This window comes from Mus musculus, chromosome 1 (genome assembly GCF_000001635.26).
Source record: "Mus musculus strain C57BL/6J chromosome 1, GRCm38.p6 C57BL/6J".
NCBI lineage: Eukaryota > Metazoa > Chordata > Mammalia > Rodentia > Muridae > Mus > Mus musculus.
In genome coordinates, this window is record NC_000067.6 from 11,966,504 (window position 1) to 11,992,482 (window position 25,979).

The 25,979-nt window shown below is 37.7% G+C and overlaps 1 protein-coding gene and 1 long non-coding RNA gene across 11 annotated transcripts in view; both read left to right on the forward strand.

Moving 5' to 3' along the window:
• Positions 1–9,399, forward strand: part of A830018L16Rik (RIKEN cDNA A830018L16 gene) — a 562,288-nt gene extending 552,889 nt beyond the window's left edge. For all 10 annotated transcript variants that reach the window (XM_030254977.1, XM_006495544.2, XM_006495540.3 and 7 more), the window contains 2 exons: positions 5,543–5,599; positions 8,420–9,399. In XM_030254977.1, the coding sequence (XP_030110837.1) occupies positions 5,543–5,599; positions 8,420–8,463 (101 nt within the window). In that variant the 3' untranslated portion in view covers positions 8,464–9,399. The remainder of the gene's footprint in view (positions 1–5,542; positions 5,600–8,419) is intronic.
• A 2,460-nt stretch (positions 9,400–11,859) lies between these two features.
• Positions 11,860–24,620, forward strand: Gm30898. The gene is made up of 3 exons (XR_373206.3): positions 11,860–17,240; positions 17,469–17,630; positions 22,825–24,620. It is a non-coding gene; the product is annotated as a predicted gene, 30898 (long non-coding RNA).
• Positions 24,621–25,979: the final 1,359 nt, after the last annotated feature.

The window sequence follows — 25,979 nt, forward strand, 5'->3', positions numbered from 1 at the left end:
AGAAAGGGAGGGCAAGAACAAGACTAAGAGCAAGGATGTAAAAGCAAGGGTGTAAGAGCTCTGTGTAGAATTTCCTCGGCAGTTCATGAAAGGTTTGCCCTGTCCCAAAAGCCATCAAGAAGCGTTCATACCATCTTTGGAGCATCTGCTGTGGATCTGACTCTAGTTGTCCACACAGCTGAAGTCTAACAGAAACATTCTGCATCACATGTCAATTTTTTTCTCAGCTGTACAGTCATTTTAAATCATTTATTTAAATTTCAAAAGAATAAAATTTTTCCCTTGCCAACTTTTATAATTGTTTCATATCTAGATACAGATAGATACATACATATACAGATAGATACAGATACAGAGATACAGATACAGAGATACAGATACAGATACAGATACAGATACAGATACAGATACAGATACAGATACAGATACAGATACAGATACAGATACAGATACAGATACAGATGTCTTCTTTCATCAAAAAAAAAATACAAAATGTCCTTGAGGACTGCTCTCAGATAGCACTTGTTCTTAACTTTTCCCAGCACTGTGGATAACAATTTAATACTTAAAAAATATAAAACTATGATTTTATGAATCAAATCAGATGGATAAAATGAGAAACTTTTTGAAATATGGTAATGCTTTTAGCAGTCAGTATATTAAAATTAAATAGCCCTTTCATTATTTCCACATAGATTTAAGAAAAATAACGAGATTGAATGTATTTTCTCTAAACAAACATCACTAACACCCTTCAATTGAGAGACAAATCAAATTAACACAAGCACCGAGGGCCTAGCAAAGTGAATGTCTTGTTTTCCTCCATTCATGACTGAGCCGCATTATCTGCAAACTTACGTGTCAGTAGATGCTTTCTGATAAAAGGCTGCATATCAATGACAAAGCATACATCTGGGAGAAGATAGATGACTCTGGCACGAGAAGCTGTCCTTGCTCATTTTCATCCCTTCTTTATTTCAGATCTGTTGGTTTAAAGTGAAGTGTTCCTTACATACTTAACTCTGTTTTCATATTGCATCCATTTATGTGGCTGCTTTAAATCATTTGAAATGTGTTGAGACTGCATGGGTAATCCTGGATGTGACTAGTTTGAGACATTGTGAAGAAGCAACATGTTTCTGAATAATAACGAGGAAAACTACTCATTCACTGGGTATAGTTTTCTGTCTGTGTGCACTGTGTGGCATTCCTGATTTTGATGAGCATATATCCATGGTTTTACTGACTATTTGAGCAGGTAGTACTGTTTTCATCACCATGAGGTATGTGTTAAAAACTCCTAAGATGAAAATGAATTTGTTCTCTTTTCACCTATGTCAATTCTTGATTTGATTTCTAAATTTCAGTGTTATTCAGATTATATATGTTTAGAAATACACTTTGATGGCAAGTTGGGATTTTTAAGGAAATACAACTAATTATCCTTAGCAATAATTCTACATTAATTTCCACATCATTTGACATTGTATATCAACTATATTTTGGTTGGTGGTGGTATAAATATTTTCTCTGTCTCTCACTTTTGAGGAATTTTGTATTCGTGTTTAACAGATACATTTATTTAAAAAACAGATTTGAAATCAGTGTGGGTGTTATTTTAAAAACTAGATAGTGGTAGCAGTCTACCAGATGATCTAGCTATAGCACTCCAAGAGATATTTCCAAAGGACCTAATATTCTACCAGAGATATTTGCCCATCATGTTTATTGCTGTTCTATTCACAATAGGTAAAAAATTGAATTGCCTGTACATCCATCAACTGATAAAAGGAAAATGAAAACTGTGATGAACTCATACAATGTAATATTATTCTATAATAAAGAGAAATGAAATTATAAAATTCCTAGGTAGAACTGGAAATAATCATTCTCAGAGAGATAACCCAGACCAACAAAAACAAATGCACATGTTCTTTCTCATATATTGTTGTTGGCTTTGAATCTTTAGATAAGTGTTTAAATTGAAAAGTATCGACAGAATTCATGGAACAATTAAGGGCCCATGCATCTAGATTTCAAAGAACTAGATATGTAATTCATGTACTATAAAAGGGGAAAGGTTAGTATTGGGGTAAAAAGGTCTCGTTGCAATAGGAGAACATTGAAATTCCCTGTATATTTTAAGTCTGGGACAACTTTATTGTTTTGCAATACACTGTCAATATTCATTTATTTATTCTGAGTATTTACTCTACATGTTGTTCTTTACTTTACCACCTATGTCTTTTTATTTAAAAAATATTTAACAGTGTGTTCATGTCTGTATTTGTGTGGTGTGTGTGTGTGTGTGTGTGTGTGAAATTGAGTATTTTTTAATTGGCATTACAGGGTTCCCAGTTATTTTTTTTATCATGTGTCTTTGACAAGACACATGATTGTCTTAGTTATGGTTTCTATTGCTGTGAGCACCATGACAACAAAGTAAATTGGGAAGGAATGGGTTTATTTGACTTTTGCTTCCATATCACACTGTTCATCATCAAAGAAAGTCACAACAGGAACTCACAAAGCAGGAACCTGAAGGCAGCAGATGGCACAAACGCCATAAATGGGTGCTGCTTATTCACTTGCTCTCCATGGTTTACTCAGCCTGCTTTCTTATAACATTCAGGACGATCCACAGTGCTCTTGACCTTTCCATACTAATTAAGAAAATACTCTACAGGCTCGCCTATATGGTTGTCTTATTGAGGCAGTTTCTCAATTGTGGCTCCTTCCTCTCCAGTGACTTGTGTCTAGCTGACAAAAAAAATTAGCCAGCACAATGAGCAAGGCAACATACAAAACAAAGAGTTTTGGTGCATAGAGTTTAAGAGGGTCAGAGGCCATGACCATCATGGTGGGAACCATGGCAGCAGGTAGGCAGACATGGCCTTGGAAGTGCAGTGAGACATAAAGCATCAAGAACCACATCCAACGTTGTACTTCCTCCTGTTGTACTTTGCGTCCCCAAGATTCTACAACCACTAAATCATGCCACCAGCTAGGAGGTAAAATTTCAACCTTGTGCACCTATAAAGGTCATTTCACATTCAAATCATAACAGGAGCTAAAGCACTATAGGTGTAAAAATAAGCACATACATAGCATAAGAAAGAAATCATTCCACTTTGCAGTGTAGCATAGGGAAAACACAAGAAAATATGAGGAACCAACGGAGAAAGAAACAGAGATGCTAATACATTTGGGCAAGAAATCTGGTTTTAATAGAAACTTCAACTTGATTTCATTATATTTACATTGTGTTCCAAACTATTATCTACGAGCAAAGTCATCCAGAAAATTAAGGGAGGCATATATGATAAACATAAAAATTAGATATTTGAAAGAATAAAATAAATATTGCTTAGCAATTACATCAGGCATGTCTTCAGTCTCATAGTGAGCTATTAAAAGTGGAACAACTGTTCACAACATGCTGTCAAATTCCTTCAAAATGCCTTATTTTGACATGTTGACTAAATATCTCAGAACTCTATATCATCTTTAGTATAATTAAACATTATTCAAAACAAAGACAACATGGCTTTTCTTTGGATTCTGAGACATAAATTAACTGTGACATTCTCTTTTATACTAGGACATAGAAAAATATCCATTGTTAGCAGTTAAAATGATCCTTTCAAGTTTCTACCTTTTATAGATGACTTTGTGCCTCAATCATTGCTTTTATCTATTTAAAAAAATTAGCCTTTTAGGAAAAACTTTATTCTCCTATGTTATATTGTAAGTATTCATTAAATATTTACATATTTACTTAATAGATTCCTGTGCCTTGACACTTAACATGTCTAGTTAATAAATTTAATGAGAAATCGAATAATTACTTCTCAGCATCTCTAATAATGTCAGGTATCCAAACATGAATATAACATGAATTTGTCTGAACTATACAATATGGAAGATTTCTAAAATATACCACTTTACCCATTATTGCTCAGTCTCCACTTCTGATACAACTCTCATTTTCAGTCCAAATGCCTTTTATACCTCCAAGTCAATTGAATTTAAAAACTATAAAAATGCTCCATACCTATTCCTCAATGATGCTACAGAGATGTTTTGCTCATTGCCATTTTTTGCAAATGATAAGAAATGTTAACTTGCTTATGGTCACACATATGACTCTAGTCTGTTGAAAGCATAAATTCACTGATGAGTGATGCAACCTGATAGAACAGAACAATGTCCTCTGCACTCTAGTTGAAGCAGCATTTGTCAACACATACTTAATAAAATTCTTTTTATTTCACATATAAATATGTCTTATGAGCATGTATTTTTCATATGTGTATGGGTACACATGTATGTGTGGATACATGTGCACATATAAGCTTCTGTGTGGAAACCAAGAGTAACATTTTTTTGTCACTCTCACCTTAGCCTTCGAGGCAGTCTCTCACTCAAATACACAGTTCATGGATTCAGCTCATTTAAAAAGCAAGTTTACCTAGGAATCTCCTACCATTATCCCCCATGTGCTGGGCTAGGATTATTAAGGTCAGCCATTTTGCCCATCTGGCTTTTACACGGGTGCTGAGAATCCAAACTCTGCTGCTTATGATTGTACAGCAAGTATTTTGCCCATTGGCTTATCACCATATCCCTTAATCGAGTTCTTTGCAATTGGATGATATGAAAAAATGTTTCTGAATAGTTTTGATGAATGTCAAGTTAATTTCTTTTGTTGAAGCACTTCTATGTCTCTATTTACACAGCTGTGCCTTTTAACCCTTTATAAAGCAGATATACTATAACACTGTCCAAAAGTCTTGAGCATTGTAGAAAATTATAGCTCATCTATAGTAACACCGGACAAGTATTCCTAGAGCAAGGTAGGAATTTTTAGTAACTTTTTTCCATTTTGTTATTCTTTAAGACATGTACATTTGTCTTTTAAAATTTGCTTTTACTGTCTGATTTTTACTTATTCCCCTTTTTTCCACTTTTTTGAAATAAGATAATATATCCTGTCATGCCAGTAGGCACTACTTTGCCCTTCCTTTAGAGATAACTCACAGTCTACTCTTCTGTCTAGAGGGATTCCACTGACAATACAATATTGTATATTCCTTGCTATAAATATGGTTTATTAGTTCATATACACTGCCACATGTGTCAGGATAGTGAAATTTTGTCCATTTTGTAGCATCATTATATGGTACATATAGTTATTCAGTTGCCCTCTGTCAAACTCACACTGAGCCTCAGAATTGTGACTGTAATCTAGATGAGAGTGTTCCTAGTGTTTACATATATTCCCAGAATATGACATAGAAAGACATTTTTCTTTAGACTTTATTTAAAAACCAACATGATTTTGAAATTGCAAGTGACTGGGTTGTAGCATGACAACTTACACACTGCTACACAGTCAACATGCAGCTGGCGTTCTGTTCAGAGTGCACTGCATGTTTGAACGTCATTGTGACCAGTTCTCTCGAGAAATGGGTGAAGGCAGCAGAGAATTGAATTTTTGGTCTAGATCCAGTGTATTACCCCTTCTCTTTCAATTTCACAGGTTCTGCTGATCTTCTCTGTGTGCCATGCTCGTCCTGTCCTACCCTGATCTATTCAGGTATGTTTGCTCAGGGAATTTGTAGGTGAATTTTCCCCTAATTTACTGATTGGCTAATAAAGATGACAAGAAGCCAAAGCTGGGCAAGAAAGAGGAGGTGGGCTTTCCAGTCTGAGAGAGGAAGGGGGATGATGGAGGAAGAAATGGCTCTTTTTTATAGAGAGGTGGGAAGCAAGAGGAGGCAAGATGTAGACCGGGAACTGTTAGACCTGGTGGCGACCTCTGCCACCAGAAGATTTCCAGCAGAATAGTTGATGAGTTTAAGATGATAGATAAAATTTGTTGAGTTTAAACTAAGATTGTCTAGTGTTTTCCATTCGCAGTTTGTTTAGGTGGGCAGAAGGGAAAGAACTTAGCTGGGGCAGAAAGCATTCAGCCAGCCTTTGGAACAGGAAGATTGGGCAAAGGACTGAGAACCAGGGGAGAAGTAACCACAGCTGAGCATGGGCTGGTGAGAGAGTGCTCCCAGCGGGCCACGGGTTTTGGAACTGGCAAGAGATCTCTGAGCTCTAGAGAGTCAGAGCTGGCATTTGTGGAAGAGGCGTTGGCTAGGAGAAACATGTGGTCTTGGTCTCGGGCTATGCACCAGGCTAGGGACAGTCAGCTTGGATAGTTTTTAAAATCTACATGCTACAGGCATTTATTATCAACAGCAGGTAATCTTGTGTATTCTCTGTAACTACTCACTGTTCACATTGTTTAAAATGCATGTTGTTTAAGACCCCATGAGGAAAACGTTTGTGTCTAATCATTATGTTCATTTCTTTCTATCCCCTTCTCTCCTGCTCCCTCAATTTACTGTCCTAGGACAATAACTAACTTCTAGACTCTAGATCTAGAGTCTAGATAGATAAAAGCTGAAAACATACTTCCCAACTCTGCTAGACTCTACAATGTCATTGATTATCTCCTGGAGTTTCAGAACAAAAAATACTGCATGCATGAAGCTATCTATATATCTCAGATTTTTTATAAAGATAAGATGTTCAGATATATCTTTTCAGATATTTCAGAGAGAACCAGTGAGTTTTGTTTTCCTTGGTATCGAGTAAGTCACAATTATCAAAGCTTCAAAGAACTTTGGAATAGTTCAACCCTCTCCTCACCCATGGATGACCTCTTCTCTCAATACCTTCTACATGTGGCTAGACAGGGTCACTGTGGACCTAGGAAGGGGAGCTCTCCCATGGCTGAAGTCTCCAATGGTTGCTCATTTAGTTTCCACCCTACCCATGTATTAACCTGCAAATTCCATATTAGGAAATCCTTTCAAGAAAATACCATCAGTACATTTTATATAGCATTAATAATAGTATATTTCTCTCCATATGTTTTAAATAAAATTAAAAAATGTTATACTATAAAACCTGGAAATAATTTTATAGTAAATGTGGAAAGCATATAAAAGTTGAAACAATCTAGTTTCCAACAACAGAAGTTAATTTTAAAATTATACACATTTTATACTAGATAACTATGACTTTGTTAGGAAACATCAGATATATAAATATACACATTCATACACACATACACATACATTTATATATACAATTACATTGTGATTCTAATGTAGAAGTTTTGTCCCGATATTTTTTTTTTAAAAAATCAAGTCATAGAATGAAATATTAAATATAAATTAATTTTTGTCATGTATAAGTTATAGGCATATACACAGCAAATTTATATTTATTGAAAATAACCTGGATGGTTACAAACAAAAAAAATGTCATTAATGTTATATTTTAGCAATATGATAATTACTTTTGTTTCTTTAAAATAATTCCATAATGAACAGATATTATATAAATTATAAAAATAATTATAATCTTTTGTTTGAAAATGTGGTGAGAATAAAAAACTGTCTTTTTTTGCTCCTGTCTCTGAGCCCTTGCAAATGTCTTCATTGTGGTTCTGTCCATTTGCATTTCTATTCCATAGAATGACTCTACTACTAGGTCTACAACCTTTTATTTTTCTGTCTTTCAAATGTTCTTTACAAGTTTTATAGGTATACTGCTCTTCAATCCCAGAGTTCCTAGAAACACTGTCATTTTGGTGATTCATATTAATAAATGGATTTTGAAGTGGGCCAGAAAAATAGCTCATCATCACAATTGTGGGTCACATGACAAATAGTATAGTTTACAACCAAGGAACATACAGAAGAAAAGAAAAACATGGACAGGATATATAATGGACAATTATCTTGACAAAGTACAGACTATTAAGTATCATTAGGATATGTGCATGCACCAGACACATGGGGCATAATCAAGGGTGATATTCACGGGTGATAGGAATTAGTCAAACATGGGAGTTAGCTGGGGTTGATTGGAGTAAATAATGAATTATAGGTAAAGAAGAAATAGGCATAGACAGTTGGAGTCCCCTCTTCCTGCTCTGCCATCCTTCCTCCCTTTGTTTCTCCTCTCTCATTAAATAAAACTTTATTGAGAATTTTCCAGTATGCAAAGTATTCCTCTAAGCCCTGTGAGCAGGAAGATTGATAATCTTCTTCCAAAGTATTTATTGCTTAATTGGTAAACCAGACATATTAGATATAATTATGACACAAAGCAAAAAAATATAAAATAACATTCTGATTAGGATTTTATTTAGATACCAACATTTATGTACTATTAAAAACACGGGCCTAATCTGGCTAATGAAGGTAAGATAAGTGCACAGCAAGATCATTGCCATGGCAGAAATACATTCAGAGTAGAAGAGAGCACTAAAGTTTCAATCTCTCCTTTGGATATGCAGTTCTATCCATGCACTGTTGAATGCATTTTATTTTTATTTTTTATTCCTCTACAGGTCTGTCTGTGAAACCGGCAAAGGAAGTTGCAAGTGGTCCTTAAGAATATTATAGCTGACTGAATCCTTACTTATTGTCCTAATTTGATGTACTAAATGTAATATCTAAAGAAATGTCATTTTCCTAATGTCAATAATAAACAAGAACTCTTGTAAGTAGGGTGTGCACTAATGTATAGTACAAGAACACTAATTCAGGCACAGCAGTCTGTTGTCTATGGGATTTGATACTCTTTGATCTGCTCAGTGTCTTGGGTTTATGTTACTTTATATGTAGTTATTAAAATAGTGCTTAAAATTTTCTGGATTTTAATTTAGCTAGGGTTTTCTACTTCTATTTTTATAATAATAGCTCATATTTTGGATTAATACACATTATACTTGCCCACATGTGCCACATTAGTCCTGTGCAGCAGTTGACTGCTTAGTGTTAACCTCTTTGCATCAGGAAGAAATTTATCCCCCACAACTGCCCCGATTTGATTATATTACCTATTCCTATTTAAATATGATGGGTATGTTACTTCAGTAAAGCAAACTAATGAATAATGAAATGCATGCCCTCAGGACACTTGCAAGGAAAAATCACTTGATTATGTATGCAATTATTGAGCTACACCTTACTTTTGGAATGTGCTTTGTACTTATTCTAAATGAATTGATATCAGTCAATCTATTGACTATATCTGCTATATTTTATCTTATTTGTCTTAATACAAGTTTTTTTTGGTGGGCTTTAATGAATTAAGGCTAAATTATACAACTCTGTATAACTGTAAAAGAAACAATTGTTAAAGACTCGACCATAGCTAAGGAATAAACAAGCAGTTTCTGACTTCTGAATTAAGTCATGTTTAAAATATAAATACAGACATTAGAAATGATGTAATAAATTTTCTTACATTTTTTTCTTGTATGATGAAACTAATTTTAGTAATAAGTATTTTTATAGATGGCAATAAATTAAAGGTTATGTATCAGTTGCTGTTCTTGGAGGTGACAACGTGACTGAGTACCATCAACCTAAAGGAGAAGGTTTTATTTTGGTCCATGTTTTTGGAGGTTTCAGAGCATGGTCTACTAGCTTCTTTGCCTGTAGTGAAGCAGATTTTCATGGCAGAAGGAATATGTGACATGAGATAACTTACTTCAAGAAGGCCCAGAAGCATAGAGAGTGACAGGCAGGAGCAACATATACCTTTCAGTGACCCACTTCCTCCAGTCAGGTCCACCTTTTAAGTTCCACTGTGTTCCGATAACCCATTAACTGTCCTTTCATAAATAGATCACCCCACTGATAAAGGTCTGAGAACTTAAGAGCCAATTGCTTCTCTAAAACCTTACTTATGGAAATGTAATTGGGAACCCTACAAATCTTGGAGTGGGGACATTTTTATGCAAATTATAACAGCTTGGAAAACAATTTTTAAGCAAAAAGCCAGAAAGTAGGAGATTGGGATTATAGGATCAGATGCCAGGCAGTGGTGGCACACACATTTGATCCCAGCACTTAGCAGGCAGAGGCAGGTGGATCTCTGTGAGTTTGAAGCCAGCCTGATGTACAGAGCGAGTTCCATGACAGCTAGGGTTACTCAGCGAAACCCTGTTGAGAGAGAGAGAGAGAGAGAGAGAGAGAGAGAGAGAGAGAGGCAGAGACAGAGACAGATAGAGAGAGAGGCAGAGACAGAGACAGATAGAGAGAGAGACAGAGACAGAGAGACAGAGAGACAGAGACAGACAGAGAGACAGAGAGACAGATGGAGAGACAGAGAGATGGAGAGACAGAGAGATGGAGAGACAGAGATTGAGATTATGAAAAGGAGTTTCAAAAATGATTCAACTGAGGATTTAATTTTTTTTTCTTGTTAAAAATTTTTGGTTTAAAATATGTCACAAAAATGTGTTTATCTGAAAGCCATGTTTTCCTTCAATAATGACATATTCAAACTTGGCTTTCCATTTGCCAACGTGCCTTATATTCCACATGAATCTCAAGAATCACATGCACCAGGAAGTAAGCATGGATATTACTGTATGCATCATGGAAGATAGACCAAGCCAGACCGTAAGTAAAACGTAAGGACAGATTCTAATGGAAAACCTACTGCTGCAAACAAAACGGAGTCTAGTGTGGACTAAACCCCGCCCCAGTTTGTACATAAGTGAATGAGCTTTTCCATGGCATAATGGGTGAGTAGAAATGGTGAGGGCTGAAGTTTGAGTACAATCAGGGAAATGGAAATTTACAAAATGTAGGACCGGAAAAGGGTGGTTCTTCCAGGTGAAACTCACCTGACTTTGCTCAAGGGTTTTTCCAAAGATACGTGTCCTAACCTATGATAGAGACAGATGGTGTAGCTGGAGCATGGCTGAACAGCTTTGCCAACTGGTACAGATGAGAAGTCCAGTAGCAACAAAGTCATAAGGTCAGTTGCAAGATATACCGCGTTAAGAGGGGAAGGAAACAGGCAATAGCTTTGAGCAAGCAAATAGTATAATTTGCCTTTTAGGAAGATAATTTCTGGGAATGGTGAGGAAATTGGTCAAAAAGGAAAAAGACTGTGATCCAAAGGAATGGTTAGGACACTTACACAATCAGAACTGGAGAGCAAATGGCACAGAAAGGGAGGAATCTAGACTAATAATTGATTAAAGATGGGAGAGAAAGGTCATAGATAGTGTTCAGATTCTAGCCAGGACACCTGGTGGTGAAATATCTTTAAACGATGTGCAGATGTTCAAATGTTCAGTTCAGCTCAGGATATAGCCAAGATTTTAAGTGTCATCATTTTGTGGATGATCAAACAGAGCATAACAGAAGTTGAGGCAGTAAGTGACGTCACCTGATGAAGAGTCTTTCAGTGGAAGGCAGACAGACATCCTAGGGAAACACTGGGTATCTAAGAGATTGAAAAAGTGATTTCAAGAGTCAACATTTTATAGACACTTCACAGAGTGGGTGGTCCACTCACTGTGTCTAGGAAGCAGAAGGTCAAAATCTTTGAACCTCTAGGTTTCTGGTTGCCATAAGCACAGCTGGATTTGAAGGGAGAGACAAGTGTGGCCACATTTGTGGAACAACCTTTAGTAAGCCAGTTTAATGATGCTGTAGAAATTTCCTGTGGGTGGAATAAAAACAGCTCTATTGCAATAGAAGCCAGCCTGTAATAAACTTAGCATTTCCTTCATTTACATCCTAAATAAGGCATTGCTAATCTGAAGTCCTTTCAGTCAGTGATTTCTGATGTTCTAATTTGAGAGTATCTATTTCTTTGCTTTGTAGTAATGAAGGGGTTTAAGAATTAATCCAGCTGGCTTATCTCTGTGTAGTCTTTATTTATTTGGGTATTTATTTATTGAATTCTCTTCTCTCTCTCTCTCTCTCTCTCTCTCTCTCTCTCTCTCTCTCTGTGTGTGTGTGTGTGTGTGTGTGTGTGTGTGTGTGTGTGTGTGTGTGTGTTTGTGTGTATGAGGTTACACATATACACAATATTGTGCATGTGGAGATCAGAGGCAGCACTGAGTTTCAGTACTCACCTTCCACATTGTTTGAGACAGGATCTCTTCTTATTCACTGATTCATTTGCCAGGCTGGCTAACTGGTATGCTTTGAGCGTCTTCTAGGTCCACTTCCTATTCCCCTGCAGGAACCTTAGGATGCACACTACTATGTCCACCTCCATGGGGCTTCTGGGGATTCAAGCTCTGGTCCTCAGTTTTGCATGTATTTTACCCATTTAGTTCCAGACACTTGATATGGTTTTAATGTTTTATATTTTTATTCTTCTCTGTTTTCAAACTAATGAAACATACATTTCTGTTGGGTATACAGAAAGCCAGCCACTAGGTTTGGAACTGAGAGCAGCCCCCACCATCTGTCTTCATCTGGACACGGAATTCTTGCTCTCCTGCAGATACCATCTTCCACATGCAAGTACCTGTTGGTTTTCAACTGGTGTTTCATTATTCTGTAAACTTCATGTGGTGGTTCTTGTGCCTCTTGTCTTTGAAGTTTTTAGACCCCACATCTGGAAAGCCAATATGTGAGCATCTGAGAGATGGTTGGAGCTGGGCTTAAATCATTTATGGTGAGCCTATGGGAAGAACTGAGGCACTGTCTCAAGAATTAAGAGCCTATGGGAAGAACTGAGGCACTGTCTCAAGAAGACAGAAACCACACAGCAACTTTCTTTCAAATATTGCTTAGTACACGCAAAGAGAAGTACACAGCCTCTTAGGTGAAATGACCAGCATATAATTTGCAAATGTAGGTTTAGAAAGAGTTTACAACCAATGAGAAGCTTGTAGATCTAGCTTTGTATAAAGGCCTTTATGAATAGTGAGAATTTGATGAATGACTATCCCAAGACTTGAAGCACTCTGTGGATCCTTAGGTAAAAAGGAGACTATGGTGGCTGTAGAAACTTCACATTAGATCTTGAAATTATTTTTTTTAAATAATGGAAAAGTGTTTTTTAAAGACTTTATTTTAAGTATGTGAGTACACTGTAGACACACCAGAAGAGTGCATCAGATCCCATTACTGGTAATTGTGAGCCACCATGTGGTTGCTGGGAATAGAACTAAGAAAGAACAGCCAGTGCTCTTAATTGTTGAGCCATCTGTCCAGCCCTCAGACTTTGAAATTCTTAAGAAAAATAATATTGAGCTGCACAAGAAACTTTTCTTATAACATAGTCAGGATTATGTATCAGTGGCCTCAGATGAGCTATGAACAATTATATTTTCATGAGAGAAACAAATATGTATATATCTTGAATAATATGAAGCACGAGGTTCTTTTTTTTAATGACCTGGTTATAGAGTTTATTACTAAGTTGTAAAAAGTGTCCTATGGGAGCTATCGAAGAGGAAAAGTGGAAAGATCCTAAGTGGGAAAAGGGAAAAAATTCTTATTTATCTGCCTTCCTTGGAAGATGTTTGTGGCATAGACACTCCTTTCTAATATGTGTTACAAGGTGAGATGGTGCACATAATGATGACTAGGTTCATAACTAGGTGGAGCGTTGCTCTCCAGGTATAAATTGGACAAGCATTGTGAGCAAGAAGCAAACCTTCATTAGCATGTTCTTGGCATCTAATGTTCTAGATTGTTTTATTGTGTGCCTCAGGGAGCTCTCAAGAACTAAGTTATATAAAAGTTATGGAGAAATGACTTGTATATAGGTAATTTGCCAGTGATGTTGAGACTTAAGCTTGTACCTTATCAGAGGGAGGTTATCATGGCAAACAGATCTCTTGAAGGGGAAAGGTAAACACCATGTGCCATAGTACCCATCCTAGGACTTGGTTGTTCACATTGGGGTTTAAACACTTGCTATATTGCTCAAAGGCTGAGTGAGAATAGCTAACTTATGTGGTTCCCAGCACAACATCATTGTTATGTCTAGGAAGTCTAACAAGACATTCCACTGAGATCTGAATCCATTTCCATCTTTTATCCTTATCATTATGTTCTATAAAGGTTTGAGGCGTTCACTACCACCACTCTGCCCTTGGCATCAGTGTGGAAAGACGTTCACACCAGGGCACCTCAGTGCAGCACTCATCACTGGCTTTTCTGGGAGGCTTCTTCAACTACAATACAACAAGATCTATATTTAAATGAGGTTACAGAAGGCAGCATATGATATTCTGACACTGTGAGAGATATGGTAATCGAGCCTCAAAAACAGAATATCATTCAGTAAGGGGTTAGTAAAGTGGCTAATTGACATTTCTTTGGAGCTGCATGGCCAGGATCCAGGCACAGGGCGGTTAGATCCTGTTGAGGCTTGCTTCCTGTCTTCTCCAATGACCTCATGTAAACCAAAGGCTTACATCTAGATACCATTCCTCTGGGAGTTAGGGCTTTAGTATATGCAGTCTAGGAGATACAAATGTTCATTGTATAATAGGTATAGTAAGTTCTAATCAAATCATAGTGACTACCATTGTGTTATTATCCATCTTAAGAACTACTGTGATGGTTTAAATGAAAGTGGCCCCAATAGTCCTATAGAAAGTGGTACTATTAGGCAGTGTGGCCTTGTTGGTATAAATGTGGCCTTGTTGGAGGTAACTGGAAGAGGACTTTGGGGTTTCAGAAACCCAAACTACACCCGGAGTCGCTCTCTCTTCCTGCTGCCTGCCAGTCAGGATGTAGAACCCTCCACTTCTCCAGCATCATGTCTGCTTGTGTGTTTCCATACTTCTCATCATGGTGATAATAGAGTAAACCTCTGAACTGTAAGCCAAACCCAGTTAAATTCTTTCCTTTTTAAGATTTGCTATGGTCATGGTGTCTCTTCACAGCAAAATAAATCCCAAGTAAAACCACAGTTAAATGACAAATGTTTGCTCAAGAAAGTTTTATCTACAGCCATTTCTGAAAGTAAAGTAATTGCATAGAAACTGTAACATATCTATATGAGAATTTATATGTTGATCTCAGTGCCATATTTTTTTTCAAAAACTACCTACTTGGTTGCAGCTTCTCAATCAATTCTCTACAACAATTTGTGATGGAAAAACATAAAATTGGAGCGTATAGTCCCAACTGATTAAATATCTACTTTAACTTGTCTTCTAACTCAAATGTTTCTGCAATTTAGCTGTACCATCTCATAATTAGGAGGAATTCTAAAAAGATCCACAGCTGGGACCTAGTCCCAGTATAATAAATCAGAACATTTAGAGGTGAAATAAGACATGAATATAGGTGAGTTTCTTTGGGTGACTCTTTTATGCATTAGGCCCAGAAACAATTTAAAATACAATGTGATGTAGCTATTCCTGCTGGCTACATCTCGTGTTCATGGCTGCATCTCTTGAGTGACAGTCTCAGCCACTTGGCTCTGAGAAGACTGTCATCAGTGATGGCATCTGACTTGTGTTTGTATTTGTAGGGTCAGTTCTTGTGCAGAGAGGGGGTCTCAAAACATCAGTAACTATACATAAACAATAACTTAGGAAAGAATTGTCTTAAGCCTACATACACTTTATACTGGACCAATCATGAAGAGAAAGTACCATGTCCTTCCTTACTGAAAATTATGGTATGAGGCTCCACTGGGCACTGGGCTCTGATTATTAAAGCAAAGGGTCAGAACTGAAAGTGGTGCCGATGAATAGATAGATACAGATGTTAATAGGGAGAGCATGTGTGGTGCTAATGAGGCATGGAGGAAACAGTGCTTCAAAGTGTTAAGAAAGCTGTTGTAATATCAATAAAGGAAGAGAGGCCCCAACCAGTGCCTCTATGATTGTAAGCCCTTTTAGCATAGAACATCTTGTTTTGTAAGATATCTTAATCTTTTACTTGTATATTCAATCATAATAAAGGTAAATAAACATGTTTATTATCATTCAAATGCTGAATTGCACTGACTATGTGTATAACTACAGAAAGTCATTTTGCTTTCCTTGACTTCATCTGAGAAAGGATGCAGTTTAGCCTCAATTCCCTATGTTATTGCCCAAGTCAAGGAGCAATACAGCCTATACTTAATCTCAAATGCCTGGTGTGTGAAGCCGAGGATGCAACTGTCGGATACTAATCCTCCTCCTTAGTGCTTGTTAGTGTATGTGCTCTGCTGTTCAGCAGAGCAAGGAGTGGCTCTCATTTCTACTCCTGCTATGAGATTTTCACACATTTTTCTTTCCCGTTTTGCTATGCAGAGTCAGGTCAGGAAAGAACTCAGAATAAGTATTTGTGATCATTCTAGGGCTTGGGAGGCAATTTCTTCATCTTCTTTCTTTCCTTTGATTCAGAGGTTTCAATACTTTGAATCAGTGTACCAACTGAAGGCAGGCCAACGGTGAACACGGTTCCAAAGCAGATTGCATAAAATGTAAGGCTGGCACCTCGCTGGAAGCTGTCAGGCCAAACTTCTCACTGTGTGATAGAAGTGCAGGCATCCCCAAAGGCAGCAACAGCCAGGCAGCTTTGAACTTTGATAGGTCAAAGTAAGATGTGTGGAACTTGGACCGACTCCCATCTCAGCACTTAATTCCCTGACACTCTTGGCTGCCTTTGTTCAGCTGCACCTCATATTGTTTTCTGGAGCAGTGTCATAGAATGTGCATAAGGTTTTATTTCTACACTAGGAAGGACCTTTGACTGGTAAGAGCTGGGCATGATTTCCTGTACCAGCATCTTCACTAAAGAAAACTGCCCCTTCATTATTGCCCTTTCATATTGCATTTCAAGAGGGTTAATCTTCCAGAAGGCAATGATGTGCCATGCCTGTTCAGATTACAGATCCAGGGGAAACACATCAGCTTAGCCTCCTCTTTCTCTACATGTACAAGATCTTCACCTCCCTACTCAACTAATGCCAAATCCAAGTTCATGGTTTCTTGCTAGTCTTCCTCATATGAGCTGACATTTAGACGAAACAGAAACCTGTGGCCCCAGTGTTGCAGCTGTGAGTATGTTGAAGTCTTACTGAGTGGAATGTGAAATGATGAGAAGAAACCTGGGAAGCTGTAGTTGGTCTGAATGCCACCCCAGCAAGTGCTGTGAGAGTTAAATCGGATCCTCGAGGAGCTCTGAGGTCATTAGTGAAATTCCCTTCTTGTTTTCCTTTTCATGTTCTTTGTTTTGTTTGCTTGATCCTTTCACTGGATAGTTTTCATAGACTCGGAAGGAAATCAATACCACAGGAAAAAAAAAGAAAGAAAGAACCAGACCTGTAATGTTCCTGACTGAGTCAAATCCAAGACACAGTGGAAATCTACACAACAGTCCAAGTTTGTGAGATTTCCAGCCTGAAAGTCAGACCAGAGAGATTAGCTGTGACATGCGGGCCTCTCCAAGGTGACCTTTTGCAAAGTTTATGTTTATCATGTCATTTGTCTGTCAGTGGTATTGACTTTTTTGTATTAACATCTCCTTCAGACCAGTAAGTAAATACACTTTCCCAAAGCCAAAAGATATGTCATTACAGAATGCCTAGTAATATACTAACCCTTTCCCCTCTGGTACATATCATAATTAAAGCATAGTCTGTAATAAAGATTTCTGTATTTGTTTTATTTTGTATAGACCACCCTAAATCAACGTCAGATTTTGTGATATGTTGGCAAGTGACAAGCTAGTATTTTGGAATAAAATGATCTGCCTTGTGCTGTATACCTATGTCTAGCTATAACTGATCTCTCTATGACTGATGCTGCTGCCTGCATTTCATTACTTACCATCTGGCAGGTAAGTGATGTACACAAAAGTAGGTCTCAATAAGCCCAACGAGCTAGTCCCAGCCCTTCCATTGGAAGGGCTTGTATCTGACCTTGTATACATAATACTCAGAGAAGAATGCCCCTTGCTCAAATTAAGGGACAAGTTGGGGTAAGAACTGCAAAAGGGAGGGAGGTATCATTACTCTAGACAACTTTCACCTTAATTATTTAGGGAATCGCATACAAATACTGTCATTTCTGGTTTAATACTTGCTACTTCTGGGAAATTAAATCAAGACATAAGATTCCTTATCTCCTTAAAGGGATGATTTTAAACCTAGTTAAAAGTTTCTATTACAGGATAGAGGAAGAAGAATACATAAAATTGAAAATAAGGCTAACTTCTTGTATGTTTCTGGGTTTGAAGGTCAGGAGGATTTGTAATTTAAATTTCTGGCCACATAAGGTTAGGATTATGTCTGAGTGTTACTTATTCTTAGTGTAAGATAACTTTATTAACCTCTGTCTGTATAATCACTTGTGAAATTTGAGATGGCTCTAGTAATAGAACTAACTGGGATACTCAAGGAATGAAGAAAAGACAAACACACAGACACATGGACACAGAAATACCTGGGATCGGATGAACTGGGCTCTCTGATGGAGAAACTCCAGCACCCCCTGGAAGCTCAGAATGTTTGTTATATAGAGCTGAACAGAGCAATGGTTTATTGCGTACAGTTGAACAAGGTCAAGGCTTATGACATACAAATAGTCAATGGTTTATGCTATTCGGTTGTATCAAGAAGACAGGGTTAAGCTCACTAGGCACAATCTCCAGTGGAATCATACTCTGGCCATAAATACACAGGGAGGAAGCCATGGTGGACATTTTCTATATACACTAAACATCTGCACATGGACCAGAAGGGAAGGCTTTGCTATTCTCTCTAAGGCTATGGTCCTTGACATGGCTAGTTCATGTCAACCACACATATGTAGTCAGGTCTTACCTCACTCAGGGCTTCCTCTACTCATTAGAATCCTGTTAATCTCAAGCTGCCAGTGTTTCTTCTCACTATTTGAGATTACTTACGGTAGAATAAAGAATTTTATAAGCTTTTAGTCATTTTCAGTCTTATTGCTTATCTCCATCTGAAGAAATATTCCTTATATTACTGAATGTTATGCATACAAATCTGTCAACTAGTGACTATACAGGTTATATTTCATTTTACAAGTTTAACTGAACAGAAAAAAATAAGTTGTCAAACTTCATAATGATACTTAAAATTGGCCTAGGTGTGAGAGTTAGCTCTCTCTAAAGTCAAGACTTTTGCTATCTTGGTAGCACATTTATTATCCTGGACAGCACATTTATTTATATAGAGTGATTCTTTGAGCTATTTTATAAGCCAGAAATATGGCCAATGGTTTAGATTTGATAGCTTCTTCCAGAAAGATCAAGTTCAGGGAATGGGATCAAATTCAGGGTCGGTCACAAGGACAGTGAGCTTCTGGAGTGTGCATGACGCTGTATGAAAACTCTACTCACTGAAATTACATCAAGTGGTGACTCAAGGCATGCAAAGGCCAAAGGTCACAATCCTCTGCTCTCATACCTGCTCCCTTAGCACTGAGGAGAGAGAAGTGTATCTGGCTTAGGAGAAAGAGCTTAACTTCATGGGTATATTGTTTGAGAGACAGTCAGAAAACATGTTCTATGTTATTCACATATTTGTGAATAACATGCGTAGCAGGGGATCGGTAGAAGGAGTCAAGTTCAGAGCTGAGACTCAGTGCTTGGTCATTTGGGGAAGTTATATTGCTTGTCTGAGCTTTTACCTTTACACTAGGACTTGCATTGCTCATTATAAGACATTGCCTTATAAGATATGTTTGTTATTACATAAACAAGTACTATATGTAGTGAGTGATGGCGATGAAGCAAAAATAGACATAGATTCATTGTATCTGTGGTAGTTTCTTGAGGATACGTGCCAGATTCTGACATGAAAGATCATACAATTTAGTTATAGTTAAAGGATATAAATTACTTAAATGTTAAACAATGAAAGTAGTGAATAAATAATATAAATGCCAAGAAATGACATATAACTGTTAAATAATAACCCTAATAATTGCAAGCAAAACAAAAGTTATAATGTGTACTTCCTACTGTTTCTTTTAGAAGTGTCAGAGTATCAGGTCTTATATGGAGGTCCTTAACCCATTAAGAGCTGAATTTTATATGGGGCAAGAGATAAGGGTGCAGTTTCCTTTTTCATATAGACACTCAGTTTTCCCTGAACTCTTTTCTTCACAGTCCATCTTTTCTCATCCCCAGCACTTATTCCATAGGCTTTGATGTACAGAAGCTTTTTAGTTCATGAACTATTGCTATGAACTGTTGACATTTCCAGAGTGACTGGAATCCTATTCTGCATGTGAGATAAAACATGCTGTAGTTTTACTTTTGAGTCTGCCTTAATTCCCTTAACCTAACAACCACCATGTATATCCATTTTTTTCCTAAAAATAACATTGAGTTCATCTTTATTAATAATATTCCTCGAGTATATGTAGTACATAGTATTTACACATTTATCAATTGATGGTACCTAGAGTGGATCTATAGATTAGGTACAGGAAAAAGTACCATAGTAAGTATGGATGTGTTAATGTAAGAAGAATAATTTGAGGTTCAAAAAAGAGGACACTATCAAATCAAAAGCAAGTAAAAATAAGCAGAAAGTGTTCTGGACTGGATTAAGGTTTATCAAAACTCACTAGGGATGTCTTACCCTCCCCTATCATGTCCTTATTTTGAAAATGAAGCCAATGGAAACAGCAAGTATTAAGGGTGGGAACATTTTCTTCTTCCTTATCAAAGAGGAAATGAGAGTAAATCCTTCCCTCCTGTGAGAAGACAAATGTGTGCAAATGATAAGTGGATATTAGCCCAGAAACTTAGAATACCCAAGATATAAGATACAATATGTGAAACATGAAACTCAAGAACAAAGACCAAAGTGGATACTTTGCCCCTTCTTAGAATTGGAAACAAAACACCCATAGAAGGAGTTACAGAGACAAAGTTTGGAGTTGAGAAAAAAGGATGGACCATCTAGAGACTGCCATACCCGGGGATCCATCCCATAATCAGCCTCCAAACGCTGACACCATTGCATACACTAGCAAGATTTTGCTGAAAGGACCCAGATATAGCTGTCTCTTGTGAGACTATGCCAGGGCCTAGCAAACACAGAAGTGGATGCTCACAGTCAGCTATTGGATGGATCACAGGGCCCCCAATAGAGGAGCTAGAGAAAGTACCCAAGGAGCTGGGGGGATCTGCAACCCTATAGGTGGAACAACAATATGAACTAACCAGTATCCCTCAGAGCTCATGTCTCTAGCTGCATATGTATCAGAGGATGGCCTAGTCAGCCATCAGTGGAAAGAGAGGCCCATTGGTCGTGCAAACTTTATATGCCTCAATACAGGGGAACACTGGGGCCAAGAAGTGGGAGTGGGTGGGTGGAGGAGTGGGTGGGGGACCTTTGGGATAGCATTAGAAATGTAAATGAAATAAATACCTAATTAAAATAAAAAAGAAAAAGAAAAGAGAGACTTTTGAGAACCAAGACTTTTTTTAGAACACTGGTGAGCTGTGTGACCTTTTCAGTCCATGGAACAGTGCAGAAAAGTGTGAACTGATTGGACAACTCACTTGTGACACTTAGTGATTACAGTCTAAGCCAACTAAAACAAAGACAATTATGAAAATAAGAGAGGAAAGGTGGCTGGAGAGGTAGCTCATTGGTTAAGAGCACAGGCTATTCTTCTAGATGGCCTGAGTTTGGTGATTCATAATTGCCTGTAGCTTCAGTTCTAGAGGGCCTTGATGCCCCCTTTCTGCCTCTGTGAGCACTATGCAGGCATATGGTTCACAGACATATACGGAGACAAAGCAGTTGACACATAAAGTATTTTTTATAAATTAAAATGCAAGAGAGGAAGTGATGTGCTGAAGTCTTAGGAGGATGTTCTTTAGGAGCTGGGCATGCAGCCTAGTGACAGAATGTCTGCCAAAAACATGAGAGACCCTGGTTTGATTTCTCTCATGCCTACACCCTCAGAAAAAAAGAGTCTGAAACAGATCACCACCAACAACCCCCCCCACCAGTAATTATAGACAGTAAATAGATAACCTTGGAGATAAGTGCTTGTAAAATTTATTTAAATGTCTAATACTAAGCCAGAGTCAGATGATAAAATTACTGTGAAGGTTCCCATAATCTCTCCTGCAGCACAAATGAATATTACCTTAAATTTCTGAACTTGAAATGATACAGTCAGAAGTCAACCAACCCTTTAGCAACATTTCTGTAAAGCAGATACAGGTGGGTTTTAAAGAGCAATATAGTGAGTGAGAAGGCCTCTTCCCTGATTCTCTTCATTCAGGGGAAGCTAGAGTCCCTTTCAGCTCACACATGAAGCTCTCTTTGCTGGTTATGTGGAAGGTAAAGATCTGCCCTTCTGTCTGGAATTCAGTAAATGGATCGGGTCCTTCAGCTGTCTCTCTTACTGGTTTTGCACGTTCCATTGTATGCTACACAGGGTTTATCTACATTTTTCAAAGTTCTATTTATCAAATGACTAAATCTAATAAATATGTATAAAACCTACCAAATATCAATCTTGTTCTGGGTGAACTAAATAGCAATACAAAACAAAGTCTTTCAGCACACATGAGCTACATTCAGAAAAAAAAGAAAAAAAAATCAGAAAACAAGCATATTAAAGGAAAGAGTACCATACAAGTAGCGTCATACAACATATTATATAGTTATATACCCTGTAAGCATCATATATGTCTAATACATACTATGCTGTCTTCATAAGGTTCATAGGCTGGGGAAGGGAGTTAGAACTAGTTAGAAGGAGTTAGGTCCTTATAGGAGAGAATAGACTTAACTATGTTGGGTAGGTATACCTTAACCAAAAGGTGATAACTAAGGTAAGTTTCATATCCACCTCATACTGTGGGTGGTTGCAACACTCATAGAGCAGGTGTTAAATACATAAAAGGAAGGCAAACACGTAATGAGAAAGGCCCAGAGTACATAAAAGTTATAGACCGGTGAGAGAGAGATTGCTAAAAGTAGTTGACAGCTAGATGATTAACTGGCTCTTTTCCTCTGGTTTTCATATTTCAGAAAGTGTTTGAGCTTTCAGACTTTGATGAATGAGACACACATCAATTAGAAGTACTTGTAACGATGGTAAGTGAACAGTGAAATCTACAAGCCTGGCTGAAACGAACCCAAGAGAGCAACACGTATACATGTACAAAAGGAAACTTTTATTTGCACTAAAAATGGACGACGAGCACCTCCCTAAACCACAGTCCATGGAGAGCATCTGCCAAATACTGTGAGATTTAGATGAATTAAGGAAAGTTGCTTAAAATAAAAATAAATGAGTATCTCCACCTCCTGAGTGAAATGTAAAATTCTCACAAATAAGTAGGAATCCTGAGGGAGAGTGGGTGGGCTGAAGTGAGCAGCCAGGGGGACTGTGGGCTTCTCTTAAATCTGAGCTCCTAAATGGGAAAAAATTCTTCTGGATGAAAGTTAACGAGAAACAGAAATGTTTAGTTGCTGCTTAAGTCTGTGAACAATGGGAGAGCTTAATTTAAACTCTACAAAAGGGTCTGCCTGACCTCCTTTACCTTAGGAGAAATATGTTCACAAGCACAGGACAAAAGTCACCCAATGGTCAAGTACTTGTGACAAGATGTCTCATTTAAAACTGGCCCAGTCGAAGGTTACTTTGTCTGTTTCTCTATTTTATTACTGGACAAATGGTAGAGACAGTACTCAACCTGTTTAAAATGAGGAATGGGCATCCACTTCTGGTGAATGTGGTTCAGCCAGAAGCAGAGATTCCAACTGTTCCATGCTAGACATAGAAGGAACAGTCAGTGAAGTTCAGACAACAAACTTAAGCTGGTGACTGCCTTAGTTTATGTTCCAGTTTCAGATGGGAGCACAGAAACCTCTGGCAGCTTGCTCATCTCTCCAGACTGAAGACGTGGAACTGGAAGCCTGGAGGGTCAGGCGTTTCCAGTGAGAAGAACAGAGGCAAGCACAATGGAAAGGGACTCCAGGGAGGCACAGAATTTGTCTCCAATCATCGTCTAAGTATTTGTCTACATATGCACTAAGACCAAGAGCAGAATGGCCTAGGGATTAGGAAATTATTACTTTGAGTTCCCTTGTGGCTGGAATATTTCCTGTTGTCACCAGTCAGTTTCAATCTCATCCGTTTAAGTTCAAAAATGTAGTATGAAAAACTGAGCACGAGGTCGACCACTGTTCTTGTCTTCTTCACTAAATTTTACAATCGAGACTTTAAGGCATTGATTCATTTCTTTCTTATCTACGCCTCCAGAGCAAAGCTTAAGATGACAAGGCTTGAGGAAATAGCACGGTCGTTGAGCACTTTCCCAGTATAAGCAAGGTTCTGGTTTCATTTTCCAGTATTAAAAAAAACAAAACAAAACAACAATAAAAAAAATTAGTTCTCAGTAGGGACAATTCACAATGTTTATCATCCTACCCTTTAACAACTGAAAAACAATATAATTTCAACAAAGCAGAAATACCTATTTTCAATAAAAAGTAAATTTAATCAATTAAAATGAGATAAGAGTTCCAAAATTATTAGACAAGGACATGAAAACATTTGTTACTGCTTCATATAGCCCAGAAACTGGAGGAAAGATAGAAAATATTCTGGGTACAGTAGGATAGGAAGATATAAAAATTGACCAAAGTTTTGAATGAAGACAATGGCAATTCCTGAAATGAAAACCACACATTAAATTGTATTATCAGAGATGGGAATCACAGATGAGTAAATGTAAAGACAGCAATCAGAAAATTTCAGAACTCTAGTTTAAAAAAACCTACTGAAAGATTAATATGGTAAAAGAAAAAGGAGACAAAGGCATACACAAAGATCCTTTTTTTTTTGATATTTTTTTACCAACATTTTTTATTAGATATTTTCTTTATTTACATTTCAAATGTTATCCTCTTTCCTGGTTTCCCCTTCGAAACCCCCCTAGCCCCTTCCCCACCCCCACCCCCACCCCACCCCATCCCCACTTACCAACCTACCCACTTATGCTAGCCCTAGCACTCCCCTATTCTGGGGCATAGAGCCTTCATAAGACCAAGGGCCTCTCCTCCCATTGATGACCAACTAGGCCATCCTCTGCTACATATGCAACTGGAGTCATGAGTCCCACCATGTGTTTTCTTTGATTGGTGGTTTAGTCCCTGGGAACTCTAGGATACTGGTTAGTTCATATTGATGTTCCTCCTATGGGGCTGCAAATCCCTTCAGCTCCTTGGGTCCTTTCTTTAGCTCCTTCAGATCCTTAAGGTGTGTGTTGGTTTGACTATGCTTGGCCCAGAGAGAACTCTTAGGAGATGTGGCCTTGTTGTAGTAGGTATGACATTGTTGGAGGAAATATGTCACTGTAGGAATGGGCAATGAGACCTTCCTTCTAACATGTGGGAACCAGTCTTCTAGCAGCCTTCAGATAAAGAGGTAGAACTCTCAGCTCCTCCTGCATCATGCCTGTCTGGATGCTGCCATGCTCCCACCTTGATGACAATGGACTGAACCTCTGAACCTGTAAGCCAGCCAGAAATAAATGTTGTCCTTTTAAGAGTTGCCTTGGTCATGGTGTCTGTTCACAGCAATAAAACCCTAACTAAGACAAGGTGTGAGGTAAGTTAGGAGTTAAATACAGGTGAAGTTCATCCCCAAAGGAGAAGAGGGAAGAAGTGGTAAAAGCAAAAAAATTTAAAGAGTATGAAAGGAAATTGACAAGTTCCATGAATACCATAAATCTATAGCTTTAAAATGACTAGTGAACCTCAACAGCAATAATGCATGAGGAAAACTGTGCTGAGATATTTCATAACACAGTGTTGCTAACCAATATAAAGGGAAAACTTAAATGAAAAGAAAGAGGAATAGTGGGTACCTGGAGCAACAAAGATAAGACAAACATCTCCTGACAGAGCCCTGAAAGCCACAGGAGTGCGGAGAAAGTTGAATTCCTACAGACAAATATCTCTAAGCCAAACTGTCAGCCTCTAATAAAAAACATCAAAACTCCTTCTTGAAATGAAGGCAATGTAGACATTTTCAGAAATAAGAGTTTGAAATTACCCAACACCAACAAATTTGTACTAAAGCAAGTATACTAATCATTCTTGAAGCAGAAAAAGAAAATTCTTTAAAGTAACTTGGATTGACACAAATAAACAAAAAGTATAGCAGAAGGATAATC